The following is a 20,792-nucleotide window of genomic DNA, read 5'->3' on the forward strand; positions in this document are numbered from 1 at the left end:
AGCTCATTTAATATAGGATGAAGGACCTGATAAATATGCATTAAGAGTTTTGACAGAGAGAATCATTGGCATTTGTTTGCTACAAAACTAATTCCATCAGTACAGAGACAGTGAGGTCCAACTGAAGTCAGATCACAAGCCACTTGAGACTATTTTGACTAAATTGTTGGTGAAAATATCAACCAGGTTGCAACCCATGTTACTTCAACCGCAAAGATATAACCTTGCAGTTGCTTAAATATCAGGCGGAGAGAGATTAATTGGAGTTGCTCTATCCTGAGGTATGTCTGATCAACCCTCTCATGACAGATTCATTGAGGAGAACATGAGAATGGTATTCATAGACTGGGATGCTGTCTTAACGCTGCCATGCTACACAGACAGATGATTCATACCAAAACTGACACACTTGTGTGCCCTGTCAACATTGGTATCTAGAGTTTCTGTGCAGAGGGGGAAATTACCGAGGAGTGGAAAATGCACTACAAAACTGGCATAACAACATGTGTTTGTCTTAGGAGAACGAAGCATGTCTGTCCATGTCATAAGCATGAGTAGTCAATTTAATTTATTCAGAAGACTAAGCTAGATAAATGATTGGGCAGTTTCATCTCAGCTGATTCTTGACTTAAATTTACACAAGATATTGCAGTCATATAAAATACACAAGTTAATTGTCAACATTTGCAGTTTATCACCTACAGCTGAAAAGGAAACAATACAAAAGGAAACAATAATTCTATAATTGCCAATAAAATCTGTAAATCATGGTAATCATTATTGTGTGTGTAAAACCATATATATGGAGGCAATGTCATGATTGTGGAATCATGTTATAAATACACTTAGCACAGGTGACACACCAGGATACAACCCAGACTAATCAGTAGCTGTCTCACCCTTGCCCTCTAACCTGGGGTGCCTTTTACAATGCTTTGGTTCTATAGCCTCTGCCTGGACTCCTCACAAATAGCCTCTAGTATGCAAGTCACCCAAACACAGCTGAAAGTATGCTGCAGCCAGCCAGCCACAACTTGGCTCTTACTAGTTTTGGTTTTACTGCAAGGTGACCCCAAAACACTCCCAGTCTTAGATTTTCCCCCAGAAATGTATATCCTGTACTGCCCAGCTCTCTCCTGCACTATGCAAATTTATATGAAGTCTGTTATTTCTTTAATAGAAATAATATCTTCACAACTTGCCACCTCAAATTATTTCCCAAACACTTCAATTTAAACACACTGGATTCGATAAAACAAGTTTATTTACTACGCAGAGAGATTTGAAGTGAGTACAAGTAATGAGGCATAAAAGTCAGAGATGGTTACAAGAAAATAAAGTTAAAATGCTACTGGTGCTTAACTTAAACTAGTTCAGAGTCAAGTAAAGTTTCTCACCATGTGCTTTTATCAGTCTTACTGACCAAATTTCTTAGATGAGAACCCTTTCTCTCAGAGTTCAATAAATGTGCTCTCTGTCACTTCTGGTGCTGTGAATGTGATTGGGCAGGGAGAGAGAGATGGGGTGTCTTGAGGTGTTTGCCTCTCCTTTTTATAGTTTGTCCCTCTTTTCAAAAATACTTCCAGATGGGTACCGGGAGATAAAAGGTCTAGATAGAAGGATGTTCTCTGCTTTTTCTCCTCTGTTGTCCCTTCCTGGCTGATCATAGAATATCAGGGTTGGAAGAGACCTCAGGAGGGCATCTAGTCCAACCCCCTGCTCAAAGGAGGACCAACACCAACTAAATCATGATGACTTTGTTTACTGCTTAAATGCAAATTAAGCAGAGCACACATTCCTTTGTTGGAGACAAACCTGTTTCCCAACCTCGGTTTGGAACAGGTGTTAACACTATACAGTGGAATCTTCACTTCACATTACAATGTTGCCACACCTGTTTTATCAGGACAATATTGACCAGCAAATTGAGTTTTCAAATGATACTATACAAAGGTTGTTACAATAGTGTGTAGGGTGTGGATACGGGGGTACAGTCTGTCACAGCATGTTCTACTTCTGTCTTCTTCCCACAAATCTAACTGCTTTCACACAACTGCCTATATTTTAAATTGGTATAAAAGAGAAACTATTCCTCTGTTCTCATCTGTGGAATTCACTTAACATCTTAGCTGATAAAACAAGTATGGGATGCATGACAAACACCTATTTTTGACCAGACAGCAATACCATCACAGGCATACCGAACCTCTGACTCTCCAAACCCAAACAGCAGAGAATGTGCCAGATGTGGCACAACCTACAGGAAGTTCAGATACATGCTGTCAAAGTATAAAGAGTCCATACTAAACCAATGGTAAAGTCGGTTTTCCAGCAGTTTAAATGCTTGTAACCTCTGTAACCCACAAAGAGGAACAAATTGTCATCACTTGCTGTATTAAATATTTTATACCTTAAACTTGAGTGACAGGAAAATTGCTTGACAATCTGCTCCTTTTTTTCAAAATCAGGAGGGAGATGGGGGGTGTATGTGGAAAGAGGTGTGTGTGTGTTGTGTACTGTTACTTTAAAAATATGTATGTGTGGGAGGCACCCAGATCCTAGCCACTGTCAGGAGTGCTAGATGCAGGCCTGAGGAGTTGGGCTGTTGTAACCAGGCTAAAGAGCTGACTGCTCTCAGGCTCCAGTTAATAAAGTGCTTACCTGTAAGTCTGAGTGTTCCTGCTGCCAAGGCCTGTTTACGAAGAGTAAGTGGGGTTAGCATGGTGTTGCCAGGCAACGGCAGCCAGTGTTCCTACCAGTGAGCCAATTGTCAAACCGAGGGAGCAATATCCTCTTCTTTGAAATGCAATAAATAACGGTAACTCAACTTATTTATCGATTGTAATTAAGTAGCGCGCGTGCTGTCCATATATAACCCAAATTATATATCTATAGTGTCGGTAAACAGCGCAGACCTTTTCTATTAAAAGATTCACACAGGACAGATGGCGATATGTTTTTAATCAGCTTTACTGAGAGCTAAAAGGAGCTGCGTCAAATGGACAATGGGGTAAGACACAAAGAGCTTTGCAAATTTAAACTATATCATTTTTCATTCAAACTTTGGATGCACCTTTTGTGTGTTGCATTTTGTGTCATAAGTGCAGGTGAACAGTTTTTGGTATACTATAGCTGAACATTCTGTGAACTTTAAATATAGAACTGTATAGTTGATAGTCTGTATGGCTTAAATATGGAACTGTAGAGCTGACGTGCACGTGAATTTTTTAAAAATAATTATGTTGTAAAGTTTGAGGTTCTAGGTTTTATTAAAGAAAAATCTTAAATACATATATCTGGGAGCTAAACTATGCTTTTATACAATATAGCACTTTTTTTCATTACTTTTGAAGTAATTGTGTGTTTTACCATAATAGAACTGGCCCAAACTCTGCAATCAGATATATGTATGCAACTTCCACTAGGCAAAATCCTACATTCTTTACTCAAACAAAACCCCCACAAATTAAATAAGACTGAAGTTGAATTTTGTTTGAGCAAAGACTGCTGGTTTGACACTGACCTGAAGTTGAAGGAAGAATATGGCCCCTAATATTTCCAACAGGATATCTTCAATTAAAAAAAAGGAAGTAGCATTCATCCCATGGGCACTGTTTGTTTGTATTGGTTTACAGATGCTGGCGGTCACCCACATCTGTGCAGTTGGCGAGAAGAACATCCGTATCCTCCGAGAATGCAAGCCTGCCTTAGTTTCCCAAAGATGAAACTCTGCATCATTTGAGAACCACGCTACTTGAAAGCATTGTTGCTGAGATGGTTGATATTATTTATTTAGGGATGCTTTATCCAAAGGAGACTTTTTTGTAAACATGAATTGCCTGGTTCTTTCCTTGGGCGGTGGCTTTCTATTTCATGCCATTGAAACATTACTCTTAGCTTATTACGCCTTCTTATCATTGGTTAGCTCACAGGGACATTTCCCCAAACTAGAAAATGTGGGAGCTTTCAAGAATGTGTCTATTGTGCCAACTCAAGCAACGTGTGGATTGCCAGACCGAAGTACTTTTTGTCACAGTTCTATTGCTATTGAAAGTATTCAGTCCTGTACCCAGCGGTTTTGTATTCAGGAGTGTCCATATAGATCTTCACCTGCCTCCTACACTGCACTTTTCTCAACAGGCCTTGGCACTTGTATCACAGAAGACAAGAATGATTTGCATCCAGGCTCCTCCATCAACTCTCTAAGTTTTATTTTTCGTAATCACAAGGATTGTTTTTCTACTCCCCGCTCTCAGAGGCTCACAGGATCATTTACTTTAACTGTTTGGCTGAAACCTGAGCAGGAAGGTGTAATGTAAGTATTGTTGCATGTGTTTAGTTTCATGGTGCTCTGAAAAATCATGGTAGTCGAAGCTGCTATTACTGTGCTGTTTTAAAATTTAACAAAGGTGCATTGTAGGAAACTGAGACATTTAAAAAATTATATTTCAGATCAAGGGCTTCATTTTCTGCAAATATTAAGGCATATGAAGTCTGTTCCTGCGGTGTTTACTCATGAGTAGCACCATTCATTTCAATGGAGCTATTCATATACAGACCCATATTAATTTTTTCAGTTAAATGTATTTGATCCTAATTTATAATTATTTTTTTTAAAGATTTGTAAAAAATTTAAAAAAAAAAAGGTTTGTGCCCCTTTTTTGCTTTGTTTTTAAGATGGATGAAGATGACCTAACATTAACCCCCCAGCTCCCGATCTGCTTAAAAAAAGTAGAAATATCAGGAGTATAAAGTCTGGTTGTCACAGTTTTGTTGGAGGATTTCTGCCAGGTTTAGGGATAGACGAGGTGGATAAGGTAATATCTCTTATTGAACCATATTTTGTTGGTGAAAGGTTAAGGGATGTTTATTGAATTTGAAAGGATGCTAAACCTTTTAACAAAGGCTTATTTTATTCAAAATGTTAGTCATTGAAGTTTGAATAAGTGTTAAAAAATGAAGTTTTAAAATCTGACTAAAAATTCCTTCTTGTTTCAATTGCTTAAATTTCACTCTCCTAGCAAACGTGATATCATTATATTAGTTCTCCCATCAGTCTTTCAGCCTGGAGAGGACCTGAATCTAATGTAAAACACAAGCAGGTTGTTTAAAAAAACAACTTATGAGGCTGCCCTTATACTTCATAAAGAAAAGCCCAATCCCAAAAGTTTTTCTCTTTGCAGGTGACCTTTAAAGTATAGTATGCAAAAAGTGTAATATGTTCATTGTGGACATATATTAAAAATAAAATGTTTCCATATCTGTGGAATCTTAAAATCTCATATGCTCCTCTGTACCATTTTCGATAGTGATTGTTTATATTTTTGTACTTTACTCAGCTTAGACAAAAAACTAGAATACATTTTTTCTTTTGTTTCTAGTCATTTTTCACTTCTTGGTTTTCATATAGCATGGTAGAGCTATGGTGTTTTCAGCACACAACATGTTGAGATGCAATGCGTAATTACATTTAAGCCCTTGCCTTAAGCCGTGGACCACATACATGTATTGATATTGTGGTCAAAATTAGTGGTTGAACCTGAGACCTACAGCAACAAAAGTGCAGGTCCTTATCACTTGTGCTAAAGGAGAAAGTCAGCTGTGATACAGTTGAAGGGGGTTATAGGTTATAACTGCTGTGACAGCATATTACATACAGTACCTGTAAAGACCATGCCTCCAGAGCATCTGAAATCCACAGAAGTTAAAGTCTAACCTGAGGTGCTAATCTGTAACAAACCTATGTCTACATACATACAGACGATACGGTTATAAGGATAGAACCTTTAGACAGAATCAAACGTAAAGCCCCTTCAACTTGATCTCAAGGAATAATTGTAGCCCTGATGCAGCAAAATGCTCAAGATTTACTCCTGGGGGAATTCTGCACCACTGTGCATGTGCGGAATTTATGTCCTTCATGGATTTCTTCGCTTCCCCACAGAAAAATAACTTTCTGATGGGGTAGCAAAGGGAAGCCACAAGAGCAATCATCCGACCCTCCCCAGCAGTATATTTCGGGTGCCCAGGTAAATCACTATGGGGCAGGGGGCAAGACTGGGGAAGACCCGGCTGGTGGCTTCTATCCTGCGCCTAGGCTCAGCTGCTAGTCCTGCCTGGGCTGGGGAGGACGGGACTTCCTCTTCACCTCCATGGCATCCGGGGCTGTGTCAAACCCACCCCCTGATTTCTCTCCCTGCTAGAGGAAGCTCTGCAAACTGCCCCCCATGCTTCCTGTACCCATCACTCCTCAGGGGGAGTCCCCCTCATACCCAGGCCTTCCCACCAAGCCTGACCCCTACACACCTAGAACCCTTCCTGACAAGCTTCACTCCTCCTGCACTGGACCACCCCAATGAGCCACATGCACCCGGATCCCCACCGTGCTGAGCCCCAACCAGCTGCACCTGAGCCCCACTCCCCCAGGGAGCATCTGGACCCTCCACTGAGCTCCCCACCACCTGACCCCCCCCGCCAAGCTCTATCGCCTCACACCCTCCTGCTGAGCCCAGCCACCTTCCCCTGGACCCCCCTGCAGAGTCCCATTATCATTGCACCCAGAACCCCCCAATGTACATCCAGATCCCCCTGCACCCGGATCCCCCACTGAGCGACCCGCACCCTGATTGCACCACACAGAACATTCTGAACCTACACCCCCCACACTAAGCCCCTTCACATTTGGATCCTGCCTTGCTGAGCCTGCCTGCCCACATCTGGTGTACCTGGCACAGAGGGGCAGGGTTCTGGGGTGTTTCTGAGGCAGGCCCAGTCCTTGCACCATGTCAGGGTCGGGTGCAGCCTCACTGCTGAGACGGTGTCCCGAGGGGAGCTGCACAGTGATCTCCCACCTCTGTGCAGTCAGTGGCCTGTGCTCTCCAGTGCCATGCTGGAGCCTCCACATTTATTTGACAATAAAATTTGCAGAATTTTGCAGAATTTTAAAATGTGTGAAAAATTTTTAATTTTTTGGTGCAGAATGCCCTCAGGATTAAAGCATTTGCTTAATTTTAAACAGATTAGTAATCCCATTGAAGTAACTCAGTGTGGTACTGAGACTACTTGCATAGAAATTCATGTGATTAATCATCTGCTTAAAGTTAAGCAAGTATTTAAGTGCTTTGCCGAATCAGGACCTCTGTTAGATAGTAGCAGTCATAGGCAAGGTTTTATGCCTGATTCTTCATTGGCTTCCTCCTTATGTTGCACTCATTTTGCAGAAGCATAAATGACTACACACGAGGCATATCTAGTGTCTTCAGATGTGGAATATCATGGAGATTTACAATTTAAAATCCTAATTTTAATGTTTCTGTTCAGTGTTTGTATTGGATACCAGGAGTTTCTGTGACTTTGGCCATAGATGTTCAGTACATATACATTCATGTTATGCTGATAGACCGTAGCTGATTACAAACTGGTGGTATAGTAGAGTGAACTTGGAACAAAAGCTCAGTACGTTGTCAGACAGAGGGAGTGCTTGGAGTATTGTGCAGATAGACACATTGGACCAGCCTGGTCACACAGAAAGCCAGTCAACCACTTAGTGCCACACAAACAGACTTTGAAGTCTGACTCAGCAGGCATGTAGTCCACAACACAAAAGGCAACAGCACCAGAGCTGATAGAGCTGCATTTTTTCCTTTTGTTGTACTGGGTGTGGTGAACCTTTCCTTACATGCTCATAGCAGTAGTAGGCCCTGTATCTCAGAAAAAATCTTTATAGGACAGAGACACACTCCAAATTTGACCTAACGGGAGGTGCACTGAAGTAGGAGTCAAATTGACCAAGGTGTCACACAACTGCCTTGCAACACTTAAGGAGACAGGAAATGTATCCGATGAAGTGAGCTGTAGCTCACAAAAGCTTATGCTCAAATAAATTTGTTAGTCTCTAAGGTGTCACAAGTCCTCCTTTTTTTTTTTTTTTTTTTTTTAAGGAAAGTATTAGTCACCCATTTTACAACTAGCTTAACTGAAAATTTACCCAAGTACTTCAGGCAGTGTTGGAATAGAACTCTGATCTCAAATATAACTGACCCAAGTCTCATCCATTTTTCCTCACTGTCTTTCAGAATGAATCTGCCAAATCTTTGTGCTTCCCTGTGTTGTTTGAAATGTGTTCTAACCACTTGATCCCACTTTGCTCCCAGAGCTAGGAAGAGAACCCAGGAATGTAATGTCGAGAGACGGGAAGACTCCATAATAGAAAAACAAATATGCACCCAAAGATGCAGAATTAAGCTTGAATGGGTATTTACTAAGTTTACAACTTTCATGTTCTTTTAACATACATGTTTTGTATTTATTTTTTAGGCCCCCCTTTTAAGTTAGCATTTTGAGAAACTAAGGAAAGAATAGCAAGAAAAAAGATAAACACTAAGATTTCATATAATATAGAAAGTTGTCTTTGTGTAACCATTACATCTGGAATTTAAAAAGCTTTGCATTTCTCTGCTTTTGGACAATAAAGGGGTGACCCACCCACCCTTTCCTGGTCTGTCCTCTCTTCCCTTCCACCTCCCCTTCTGGATGCTATAGGTCACCCTCATTTTCTTTTTGAGTATCGGAGATGTGTGCGTTCTAAGAATTTCACAGCCAGGAAGTAAGTCTCTGTGTTTTACCAGAAAGTTGGAACAGTTACAGAGGATTGCTGTTCCTTTTTACAGGTCTGGTTGGAATGCAAAGTACCATTCCTAACCAGAACTGATACCGTTATGCCCATTTCACCTTTATTGACATCATTTCTCCCTTACACACACATCTCACTTTCTTCCTCTTTTTTTCTGGATGGGTCACAATTCATATCTGTAATTTCCAGTTTTCAAAATTCAGTACATCAAGGTCACTTCCCTTCTTAAAGTCATGACACCTGTGGGTATAAAAAAATGTGGGGGATGTTTGTTTTAGATAAGTAAAATAAACAAATCCTGGATTATCTAACTATTGTTTATCCAGAAACTGGGTAAATCCAGTTCCTAAATATTTTGCTACTTAGCTGTGTCTTCCCTCACATGTATTATCTACCAGAACTAGCATGTTTACAGGCAAACAAAACAGTGAGAAGACCAATCAACAATATATTAAGAAATGTGTTTTTAGTAAGTTTGCAAAATAGGAGTCTGTGTTTGGCAAGTAAATTTTAATGACAACATCCCTGGGGGCTAAAAAGAGTAACAGTCAAGATCCATTTATTTTTCTCTTAGTGGTTTTAAATGTGAGTCAGTTAATGACAAAGGTACCTTTTCCAATAAGCCAACTGCTGTTATACTTTTGTGTGTAGGGGGCAGAGTGGACAACATAAAAGAATGAGGTTTAATAGCTAAGAAAGTATATTGGAACGAATTCTTATTTCGCTTGCTTCAGTGAGGTCTATGGAGATATGAGTGTAAAACTGGTTTAATTCCTGATTTACTGCGGTGTAGTTGAGATCAGAATCTGGCTCTTCATGAACATGTTCATGGATGGGTGAGTTGAATTCTGCCTGAATGGCTTGATGGATTGACAAGAGAATGTAAAGCTTTTCAGCTTTGGATTGATCACTCAGTAGTGCCTAAAATACCTACTGTCTGAAGCCGCTTACATAGCCTATTGTCTGCTTTGTAGCTTCCCACAACATGGTGGTATGTGGTAAAACTACTTGGACAGCTAGATATATGAAATGAATTTGTGTGGCCTCAGTCGAGTCCCTTGTCCGTCAGTGTCCACGTTGCATTTGGTGCTAACCTGAAATCTCAGCAGAAAAGCTAAGGATTGACTGAACAACCTTCTTACAACATGTGGGTTCTCTAGAGAGAGTTGAAGCATATCTACAGATCAATGTGGGGGAATCTTGCACTGCTGGTGACTGTGCTGTAGCTGTTCTGTGGGAAAATGTTGGCCTTCTGGCACATATATTCACTTTATTAAAATTAAAAGAAAGTATGCTAGTGGCTTAGTTCCTTATCAGGATGCAGTATTGTGCAGCTTTGTAGGAAAAGTACAGCAAAGAAACTAATGAGCCAGAAGTTTCAATATTAGTTTTACAGACTGTAGCCAGCCACCATGTTTTCTGTCAGAGATCCATGAATAAAGGAAGGGAGACTGTGGGGAATATATTTCAAATAAAGATTCTCCTTTCAAGTTATAGGGGGTTTTAGCAGGAATATTTTTCCTTATGTGTAGTACATTCCATGACACACCTGTCACTGAGCATCCTCTCAGGTTGTATTTTTAACATTTTATTTTAATACATTCTGGTTAGCATGACTTTACTGCATACCACCTTGTCTTGAGTGTGTCTGTCTGTGTGCCTCTGACCTTATGTTGTTTTTCTTGGTTATTTCCAAAGGTGTGTTATGGAAAAGGCTGTTGATGGGCAGACTGTGTTCAAACTCACAGTCTCTGAAAAAGAGACCATGTTTTATTATCGCACAGTACATGGTTTGCAGCCGCCAATAAAAGTAATGACACTGGGGAGAATTCTTGTGGGGAAATGGATTCATCTTAGCGTGCAGGTGAGTAAAATAAAAAAAAAAGTACATTTGGTTAAATGCAGGAAATGTGAGAGTGGTATATCTGCACAAGCACCCAAACTATAGGGAAAACATTAATTAATGGTAAATTGGGGGATCCTGCAGGAGTTGGTAGTTCTTAGAATATTATAGGATCAGGCCCTTCAAGTAAATTTAAGTAATTTGAATACACTTGGGGACAGGTTTTGAAATAAACACTAATTTTAGCATTGTCACAACTGCACACACTCAACCTGGTAAAGCAGGACTAAAAGCCTCTTCTTTCAGACCCACAAACTCAAAGCTCTGGCACTGGAGGTAAAGGAGAGCTCCTACTAGTAGTAAGGATCATAGCCTCTAGAGGGCAATGTCTCACTCAAATATAGATACAGAGGCCATGATCCTGCAAAGAGTTATGCATGTGCTTAAGTTTATGCACTGTGGATAGCTCTGTTGCTTGAGACAGACTACTTATAATGTGCAAAGTTAAGCATGTGCTGAACTCTCTGCAGGATCAGGGTCAGAGCAAGTACATTTACAACACTGAACTTTTATTTGTATTAAATGTCATACACAATTATAAAGACAAAGCCCCTGCAACTTAAAAATTAATTTTCTCTTGGCATATCAACTTTTTAATGATTTAAAAGAGATTGTGAGGTTCAAGCAACGTTTTTTGTTAAATGTATTTACAAAAATCAGTCAACAAATACAGCAGAAACTAAAATACTTTAAATTATTTGCATATCTTAGAATTCCCAACAGACCATACTAAATTCTGTTTGTAAACCAACTTCAATTAATAACTTAATCAACATTAATTATCCTGTATTGAAATGTTTTTCTTCAGTTAGTTTATTTTACCTGTACTATTTAAGTTTACTTGGTTAATGATACAATCAAGAAATGGCTTCAATGCATTCTTGCAACTTGTTAAATAGTATTGACTGTGATTTACATTTGTAGTGCTGATCCTCCTCACTCATAAAAGCATCCAAGATGTCCTTGGTTTATGGTGTGTTTGTGTTTTTTTGCAGTTTTCATTCTTCTGAGATAACAGCATAGTAGTGTGAATAAATTTTGTCTGTTGGATTAAAAGAATGACCTTAAGGTAGAACTAATGAATTTTACACTTCAGACACTCAAAGGGTGCTATATTACTGCTATGGCTGTCAGCCACATTTTGTACTAGCTTCAGAAGCTGCTAAAGGCTGGGATAGCCAAGTGAAGAGCAAATGGACCAGATTTCTTAAAAAAAAATTTAAATTGCATTAAAAAAAAAAAAGCTCCCCACCATTTAGTCCTTCATTTGTCTGAGACGGAGCTATCCACAGTGGAGTTCTAGTAATGCAGCTTGTGGCCTCCTTCCTCTTTGATAAGGAAGTACAACCTATTGAGATGTGGGGAGACTATTGACTGAATCCTTTGCTGTGCTTCTCAGATTAGCATAGAACCTTGCATATTGCGACCTGTAGGCCACAACTTCTTATAAAGGATGATAAAGTCAGCAGCCTGTTCGATATATTGTAGAGTAGATGTTGCTTTTGATCTCCAGGCATTATGCATTGAGGCCTTTAGTTTGGTAATGTTTGTGTAGTCCCTACATTTATGTAACTCTCAGCAAATGATAAAAGGAACTAGTTTTACCATTTTGTAAGGCTGGGAAGGTGTTACCAAGGTACCAATTTTTTTTTAGCAGGGAAAGAGTAACTGCAGAAAAGAGAGGCAGTAATGTTGGTATGGGCGAGACTCTGCTAATACTTGTTAAACCAATGCTTAATGTCCAGTAACGGACTGGATGTTTCCAGAAACCTCAGCAGACTCAAGCTTTGTCTTCACAGGGGTGGGGAGGGTAGGGGAGGAAGTGTTCTTAAATCAAATTTAGCTAACTCAAGTTAAAATCCTAGTGGAGACAAGGCAGTCTGTCTGTTTTCACATGAGTTAGAGCATCGAGTTAAACCCCAGGTTCCCCAATACTCTAACTCAATTTGTTAACTCATGTGAAAACTACAGCCTTGTCTTCACTAGGATATTAACTGGAGTTAGCTAACTTAAATACACACCTTTTATTTTGTAGTGAAGACAAGGCTCAAGATTGATTTGAACATTATGGAAAAAGTTTAGTGCCATTCTCTGACCAACTTGATTTTAAAGTGTATATTTGTTAGGTACCATGAGTTTTGAACCCAGGCTTGTGGGGCTGATGGGAGGCTTACCTTCTGCACCACTGAGCTGTGAGTGCTGATAAGGGAACTGCTGCTAGTACCCCACCACTAGAAGCTATGCCCAATGATTCAGTGGGGTCAGATGACTAACAGACCGCTGCTTAACACCACTGGTATAAAATCTCCTGTTCCTGTCCCATCCCTTGTCTGGGCAACTAATTGCTAGGTCTGTTGCTGCTCAGAGCTCTGAGATCAAATCCCTGACTCCTTGCCTGGCTCCTGCTCCTGTTCCTCCTATCTGACCTTGTTCTTGCTACCACGTCTCCCGCCTGTTCCTGTTTCCTCGTCCTGACTTCTGTAGCTGATTCCGGCTTTGCCCCATGGCGTGACCATGACTCCAGCGCTACTCCTGGCTGAGACCACTAGGTCAAACACAGCCCATGTTATGGGCCCTGATAGCTTGCTCAGAGCAATCTCGTCTCCCCTGGGACCTATTGTTGAACTCCTTGATTGAGTATGGACGCTGCTGGGGCTTTAACCCTGCTGTCACCCCCAGAGGCCTCTGAGTCCACAGGAACAGATGGCTACCCTCCAGCCAGAAACTGAGGGACCAGGTATGATAGCTGCAGATGGGAAATCGTTCCTTGCAGGAGCAAGCTACAGTGCTCAGCCTGACTGTGGGTAACCACTCGGCTCCTCGTATAACACCAACTTGGGTGACCAGCCCCAAAGTTCCTTTGCTAGAGAGATGGTAGCCCTTTATGTTGCCTAGGTTAGATGCTTTTCCATAGATACTGCCTGGAATAATGCTGCATTCCTCCATCAGATTTGGCTTGGTCTTTGCAAAGAACTAAAATATGAGCAGGCACAGGTGGACTCCGCCCCACCACTTTAGAGGCCTTCATGGACCTGGGCATCCAAATAGACACCAGACTGCATGAATGGAAACTGGAACGGAGGAGGATCTCACCTACCTCTCACCCTTACCCAAAGCTCAGCCCTCAGGACCCAAATGAGCTCAGTTTCGGTCAAGCCATGCCAAGCCGTACCTGCCTATCACTGGGTGAACGAGAGCACAGAAGACAGGAGAACTCTGCTTCTGTTATGGAGGAGCAGAGAATGTGGTAATGTGTCTTGTCAAACGCACTGTTAAAACAATGACAGGGAAGAGATTAACCCCACACCCAGTCGGGGACTCGGGCCTGAGTACCACCAAGAAGAAACCCCAAGATTATTCTAACCCCATTGTTCCTTATCCATCTACACTACTACAGATTCCCCTGCAATTGAGGATCCTGCAGGTGGTGACTAGGGAGCATAGGGAAGTCCTATGATTTACCCCTACTTTCTGCTTGCATTTTACCTTGATTTTTAGGGGTACCTTGGCTCATCCGTCATGATCCCCATATTCTGTGATCCCAACACATCATTACCTTCCTGACAAGCTTTTTTAGGGAGAATTGCCTTCTCAGTCAAGAACTCAAAACCCTTGAAACCAAGCCAAGGGGTTCCCCTTCGGCAAATCAGATGTTCCCCCACGTAGTGGCAACCCTGTTGGACCTAGAAACATCAATCCTGCATGATGGATCATGTCTTCCTGTGAAGTACAAAGGACTACCAGGATGTTTTCAAAAAATGGAATGCACACTTGCTAACCCCACATCATGTTTATGATTGCCCCATTGACCCTCAGCCCAGACCCACAGTTCAATTCAGGCATATAAATTCTATGTCCAGACCAGAGCTAGCAGCATGAAGGGAGCACCTCCAGTAAAACCTAGCTAAAACTGCAGGTGCCCTGTATTTTTTGTGGGGAAAAAAACTGATGGCTCTTTGAGACTTTGTGTAGACTACAGGGCACTGAACTAAATAACTATATGCAATCGATACATTTTACCAATAATCCCAGAGCTCCTGAACTTAGTGTGGTCATCTTGAATGTTCACGGAACTGGACCTTAGAGGAGTATCTAATTTGAATCAGGATGGGGGATGAGTGGAAGACAGCTTCTAGAATGAGGCATGGACACTTAGAATATTTGGTAATACCCTTTGGGCTCACTAGTGCTCCTGCTGCCATCCAGCACCTGATCAACAACATATTTCAAGATATTCAAGACTGGTTTGTAGTGGCATATCTAAACAATATCTTAATCTGTTCTCAAAGTCAAGCAAGCCATGACCACTATATCCATGAAGTTCTCGCACTGCTGTGCCAGCATGGGTTATTACAAAACTGGAAAAGTGAATACTTGACCAACCATCCATCATCACATTTCTGGTGTTCATCCTGTCAGTACATAGACTACAGATGGACCCTTGGAAGGTATCTGCAATTTGATTTTAGGCTAAACTCCAGAGAATTTGGAACATCCAAAGGTCTGTGGGGGTTTGCCATCTTTTATAGGAGGTTTGTTCACAGGCCTTAACTGCCATCCTTTATAAATATGGAAGGTTTCTTTGGCCTTTGAATGCCTGAAGATAGCTTTCTCATCTCCTCTGGGGCTGGTCCACCCTGACCAACCCATTGTCCTTGAGACTGATGCCTCTGATGTAGCCATTGGGGCTGTACTATCCCAAGGAGCGGTGCCCAGTGCAAGATTCATCCCTGTGTGTATTTTCCACAAAAACTCACCGCACCCAAATGCAATTATGAAAGAGCAGACAAGGAGTTACTCACCATCAAGGCTTGATTTTGAGACTTGGTGACACTGCCTTGAGGGGGCCAAACACCCCATCATAGTCTTAACCAACCATAAGAATCTAGAATACCTATGATCTGTCAAGGTACCGATTCAGTGGCAGTTGGGTTGGGCCCTGTTCATCTTGAGATTTGATTTCACAATCACATATCATCCAGGCAACAAGAATGGCAAGGCTGATGCCCTCTCACAAAAAAGGGATTACACAGAAGCAGCTAATCCTGAAGAACCACCCTTTGAAATATTAAAACCATGCCATTTCATTTGTGGGTCTGTATCTTTGGACTTCCTTACCATGTTTTGAGCAGTCCTCCCTAATGATCCGCATCCCAGCCCAGGGCCCTAACAATGGCAAAGTGGTTTGCCACTGGGTCAGCGGGGATCCGCCCGCAACACGCTACCCTTGTTTCAGGCCCACTCTCAACCAGACTGTTGCCTGGTTTCCCTGAGCTGCTTCCTATTCTCCCCCTTGGGTGTACCTCCTTGCTATACCCTGTGTACCTGTAAAGACAAAATCCATTGCTTTGCTCCTTTTTCTCAGGAAAAATGTGAATCATAAAAATGTGGTTCAGAGCATTTGTGGTCTAGTATTTTATACAGCCCTATTTAATATGTGCTGTAATGGTGCCTTAGATTCATTAAAACGTAGGGCTGGAAGGGACTTCAAGAGGTCATCACCAACCCGCTGCGCTGAGGCAGGACCAAGTAAACTGTCCTAGACCATTTCTAAGAGGTGTTATCCAACTTGTTCTTAAAATTCTCCAATATCGGGGATTCCACAGCCTTCCTTGGAAGCCTATTAGATAACTTAACTACCCTTAGAGTTAGAGATTTTCCAAATATCTAACCTAAATTTCACTTACTGCAGATTAAATCCCATTACTTTTTGTGCTACCTTCAATGGACATGGAGAACAATTGATCACAGTCCTCTTTATAACAGCCCTTAACATATTTGATGATTGTTCTCAGGTCTCCTCTCAATCTTCTTTTCTCAAGACCTTGTGTGCAGTGTTTTTAGCCTTTCCTCGTAGGTTTCCTAAACCTTTTAAGATTTTTGTTCTGTCCTTTTGTTTCTCTCCAGTTTCTCCATTTCTTTCCTAAAATGTGGCACCCAGAATTGGACACAGTACTCCAGAGGCAGCCTCACTAGTGCCGAGTAGAACAGGACAATTACCTGCTGTGTCTTGCATACAACACTGCTGTTAACAAACTCAGAATTATATTAGCCTTTTTGCAACTGCATCACATTGGCTTATATTCAATTTGTGATCCACTATAATCCCCGGATCTGTTTCAGCAGGACTACCATATAGCCAGTTATTCCGCATATTATAGTTGTGCATTTGATTTTTTTACATAAGCGTAATGCTTGTCTTTATTGAAATTCATTTTGTTGATTTCAGGCCAATTGTCCAATTTATCAAGTCATCTCGAATTCTAATACTGTCATCCAAAGTGCTTGCAACCCCTCCCATCTTGGTATCATCCACAAATGTTACAAGCATACTGTCCACTCCATTATCCAAGTCAGACATGAAAATATTGAATAGTACTGGACCCAAGACTTATCACTATGGGACTCCACTAGATACGCCTTCTCAGTCTGATGGTGAACCATAGATAAATACTCTTTGAGTACGGTCTTTCAACCAACTGTGCACCTACGTTATAGTAATTTCCTCTAGACAACATTTCCCTGTTTTGCTCATGTGGGACTGTGTCAAAAATCTTACTAAAATCAAGATATATCAACTCCTTTGGCTAGCTATTCCTCTACTGAGTATAAAGAACAAGTGTTTGGGGGGAAAACTCCTCCCTGGTGTAATTCCATTGAAGTCAATTGAACTATTGAGTTACACTAGAAATGTATGTAGAATGTTACTTTTAAAAATATATATATTCTAGTGTAACTAATGTTTCTCTAACCAAGATGTGCCATGCTTACTTTACATTAAAAAATATTGTATAGAACAGATATACAGTTGTGATTTTTTGTTTTGTAACTAATGTATACTAAAAAAAAGCTATATCCTGTTCTCTTTGAAGTCAATGGGAATACTCTCATTGATTTCAGCAGATGCAAGATCAAGTCTTTAAGGTCTGGGAAACCCATATGAGTTAATTCTACATGTTATGTGTTGATTTACTAAGATTTGTTGCCTCTCTCATCTAGGTATATCCAGACACAAAACTCTGTTAAGGTATATAATAGAGTTAAGGTGGAATATAAAAGAAAGTTACAAGAACATAAGATTTCAAAAGTAGCAATGAAAACACTGAAAATTCATACTTAAAAATGAACTTAAAAGAAACCAAAACATTTGAAAGTATAACAATGCAAAACGCATGCACCCAAACTGCTTTAATTTTGCCTCATAGTGATGCTAACCTCAGATCTACAGATCTTTGTATCAACAGCTCTCTCTATTTTTCTTATCATAGTCACTGTTCAGAGTCCCACATTTTCCCTTTGATAGTTCAAGATTTATTTAACAAATTAAAGATGGAATTTAAATAAGGATTCCATAGATGCATCCTAGTCTGCTGAAATGGGAGGTTCTGGAGAACATATCAGATTGATGTGTTTGTTGCATATTTAGTGTCTGCAATTATAAAAATAATCTTTTTACTAACCTTTATTTTGCCTGTTCATATCTGCGTAACTCTGCCATGTTTTGGCAGACAGTAGCGCATTAAAAGCTTTAGAAAGAAAGTTTAAAATCTAAATGCAAAGAGGTAACCATGACTGAATTACTCTCCTGGGAGCAAAATGCTCTTAGAGTGCCTATTGAAATCAGCATTATCATTTCAATACATGTCAAATATGAGTCATTTCCTAGTTTAGGCAAAATTTCTTTATAAATCTTTAAATCTTCCAGTTCTTTCAAGAAAAGGTTAAAGTACTTATGATTTAATGAGACCGCTTTACATCATAACTGTTTGACTATCAAGAGAAAACTTGTCCTTTCCAATTTGTGAAATCCTTTTATTTTCTGTACAAGTTTTTGACTACTTTACATTTTATATTAAAAGCCAAGAACCCAACTGTGTCTTGAAAGAATTGAGGAAAACAGTTACCTTTTCTCTATGTACATACAAAATATGATTTCTTTTGTATAGGCCAATGCCTGACATGCACCCCAATTTAATGGGAGCATAGGCTAAAAAGAAAGGAAGCCACTTAATTAAATCACTGCAGTCTCCTGCATGTTGTCCTCTTTCATGTACAATCCACAGCAGTTTGTGTCTTCAGAAAAGGATGAAATCGGCAACACAAAAAGCTCTAGTAAATGTATTTACCTTTTTCTCCTTGTCAAGGTTCCTTCCCCACTCTGAACTCTAGGGTACAGATGTGGGGACTTGCATGAAAGTCCCCCTAAACTTATTTTTACCAGCTTAGGTTAAAAACTTCCTCAAGGTACAAACTTTGCCTTGTCCTTGAACCCTATGCTGCCACCACCAAGCGTGTTAAACAAAGAACAGGGAAAGAGCCCAATTGGAGATGTCTTCCCCCAAAATATCCCCCCAAGCCCTACACCCCCTTTCCTGGGGAAGGCCTGATAAAAATCCTCACCAATTTGTACAGGTGAACACAGACACAAACCCTTGGATCTTAAGAACAATGAAAAAGCTAGCAGGTTCTTAAAAGAAAAATTTTAATTAAAGAAAAGGTAAAAGAATCATCTCTGTAAAATCAGGATGTAAATACCTTACAGGGTAATCAGATTCAAAACATAGAGAATCCCTCTAGGCAAAACCTTAAGTTACAAAAAGACACAAAAACAGGAGTATACATTCCATTCAGCACAGCCTATTTTAACAGCCATTAAAAAATCTGTCCTATCTCGGGGCCTCTCCTTTTGCCCCTCCACCCCCACGAACATGATACAGTTCTGTGGTGACCTAGAATCCTATTTTCGACGTCTCAGACTCGAGGAATATTTCCAACACACCTCTGACCAACATATTAACCCACAGAGACCTTCCTGCCAACACTACAAAAAGAAGGATTCTAGGTGGACTCCTCCTGAAGGTCGAAACAGCAGCCTGGATTTCTACATAGACTGCTTCCGCCGACGTGCACGAGCTGAAATTGTGGAAAAGCAGCATCGCTTACCCCATAACCTCAGCCATGCAGAACACAGTGCCATCCACAGCCTCAGAAACAACTCTGACATCATAATCAAAAAGGCTGACAAAGGAGGTGCTGTCGTCATCATGAATAGGTCGAAGTATGAACAAGAGGCTACTAGGCAGCTCTCCAACACCACTTTCTACAAGCCATTACCCTCTGATCCCACTGAGAGTTACCAAAAGAAACTACAGCATTTGCTCAAGAAACTCCCTGAAAAAGCACAAGAACAAATCCGCACAGACACACCCTTGGAGCCAGGACCTGGGGTATTCTATCTGCTACCCAAGATCCATAAACCTGGAAATCCTGGACGCCCCATCATCTCAGGCATTGGCACCCTGACAGCAGGATTGTCTGGCTATGTAGACTCCCTCCTCAGGCCCTTCGTTACCAGCACTCCCAGCTATCTTCGAGACACCACCGATTTCCTGAGGAAACTACAGTCCATTGGTGATCTTCCTAAAAACACCATCCTAGCCACTATGGATGTAGAAGCCCTCTACACCAACATTCCACACAAAGATGGACTACAAGCCATCAGGAACAGTATCCCCGATACTGTCACGGCTAACCTGGTGGCAGAACTTTGTGACTTTGTCCTGACCCATAACTATTTCACATTTGGTGACAATGTATACCTTCAAATCAGCGGCACTGCGATGGGTACCCGCATGGCCCCACAGTATGCCAACATTTTTATGGCTGACTTAGAACAACGCTTCCTCAGCTCTCGTTCCCTAATGCCCCTACTCTACTTGCGCTACATTGATGACATCTTCATCATCTGGACTCATGGAAAAGAAGCTCTTGAGGAATTCCACCATGATTTCAACAATTTCCATCCCACCATCAACCTCAGCCTGGACCAGTCCACACAAGAGATCCACTTCCTGGACACTACGGTGCTAATAAGCGATGGTCACATAAACACCACCCTATATCGGAAACCTACTGACCGCTATTCCTACCTACATGCCTCTAGCTTTCATCCAGATCATACCACTCGATCCATTGTCTACAGCCAAGCGCTACGATATAACCGCATTTGCTCCAACCCCTCAGACAGAGACAAACACCTACAAGATCTCTATCATGCATTCCTACAACTACAATACCCACCTGCTGAAGTGAAGAAACAGATTGACAGAGCCAGAAGAGTACCCAGAAGTCACCTACTACAGGACAGGCCCAACAAAGAAAACAACAGAACGCCACTAGCCATCACCTTCAGCCCCCAACTAAAACCCCTCCAACGCATCATCAAGGATCTACAACCTATCCTGAAGGACGAGCCAT

General features: G+C 41.0%; 1 protein-coding gene across 1 annotated transcript in view; it reads left to right on the forward strand.

Moving 5' to 3' along the window:
• The first annotated feature begins 3,626 nt into the window (after nt 1-3,626).
• The window catches only part of USH2A (usherin), a 590,403-nt gene continuing 573,237 nt past the window's right edge, over nt 3,627-20,792 (forward strand). The window contains 2 exon segments of the mRNA XM_038396580.2: nt 3,627-4,315; nt 10,331-10,496. Coding sequence (XP_038252508.1) covers nt 3,831-4,315; nt 10,331-10,496 — 651 coding nt within the window. The 5' untranslated portion in view covers nt 3,627-3,830.

The sequence above is a fragment of the Dermochelys coriacea genome, chromosome 3 (assembly GCF_009764565.3).
Source record: "Dermochelys coriacea isolate rDerCor1 chromosome 3, rDerCor1.pri.v4, whole genome shotgun sequence".
NCBI classification, from domain to species: Eukaryota; Metazoa; Chordata; order Testudines; family Dermochelyidae; genus Dermochelys; species Dermochelys coriacea.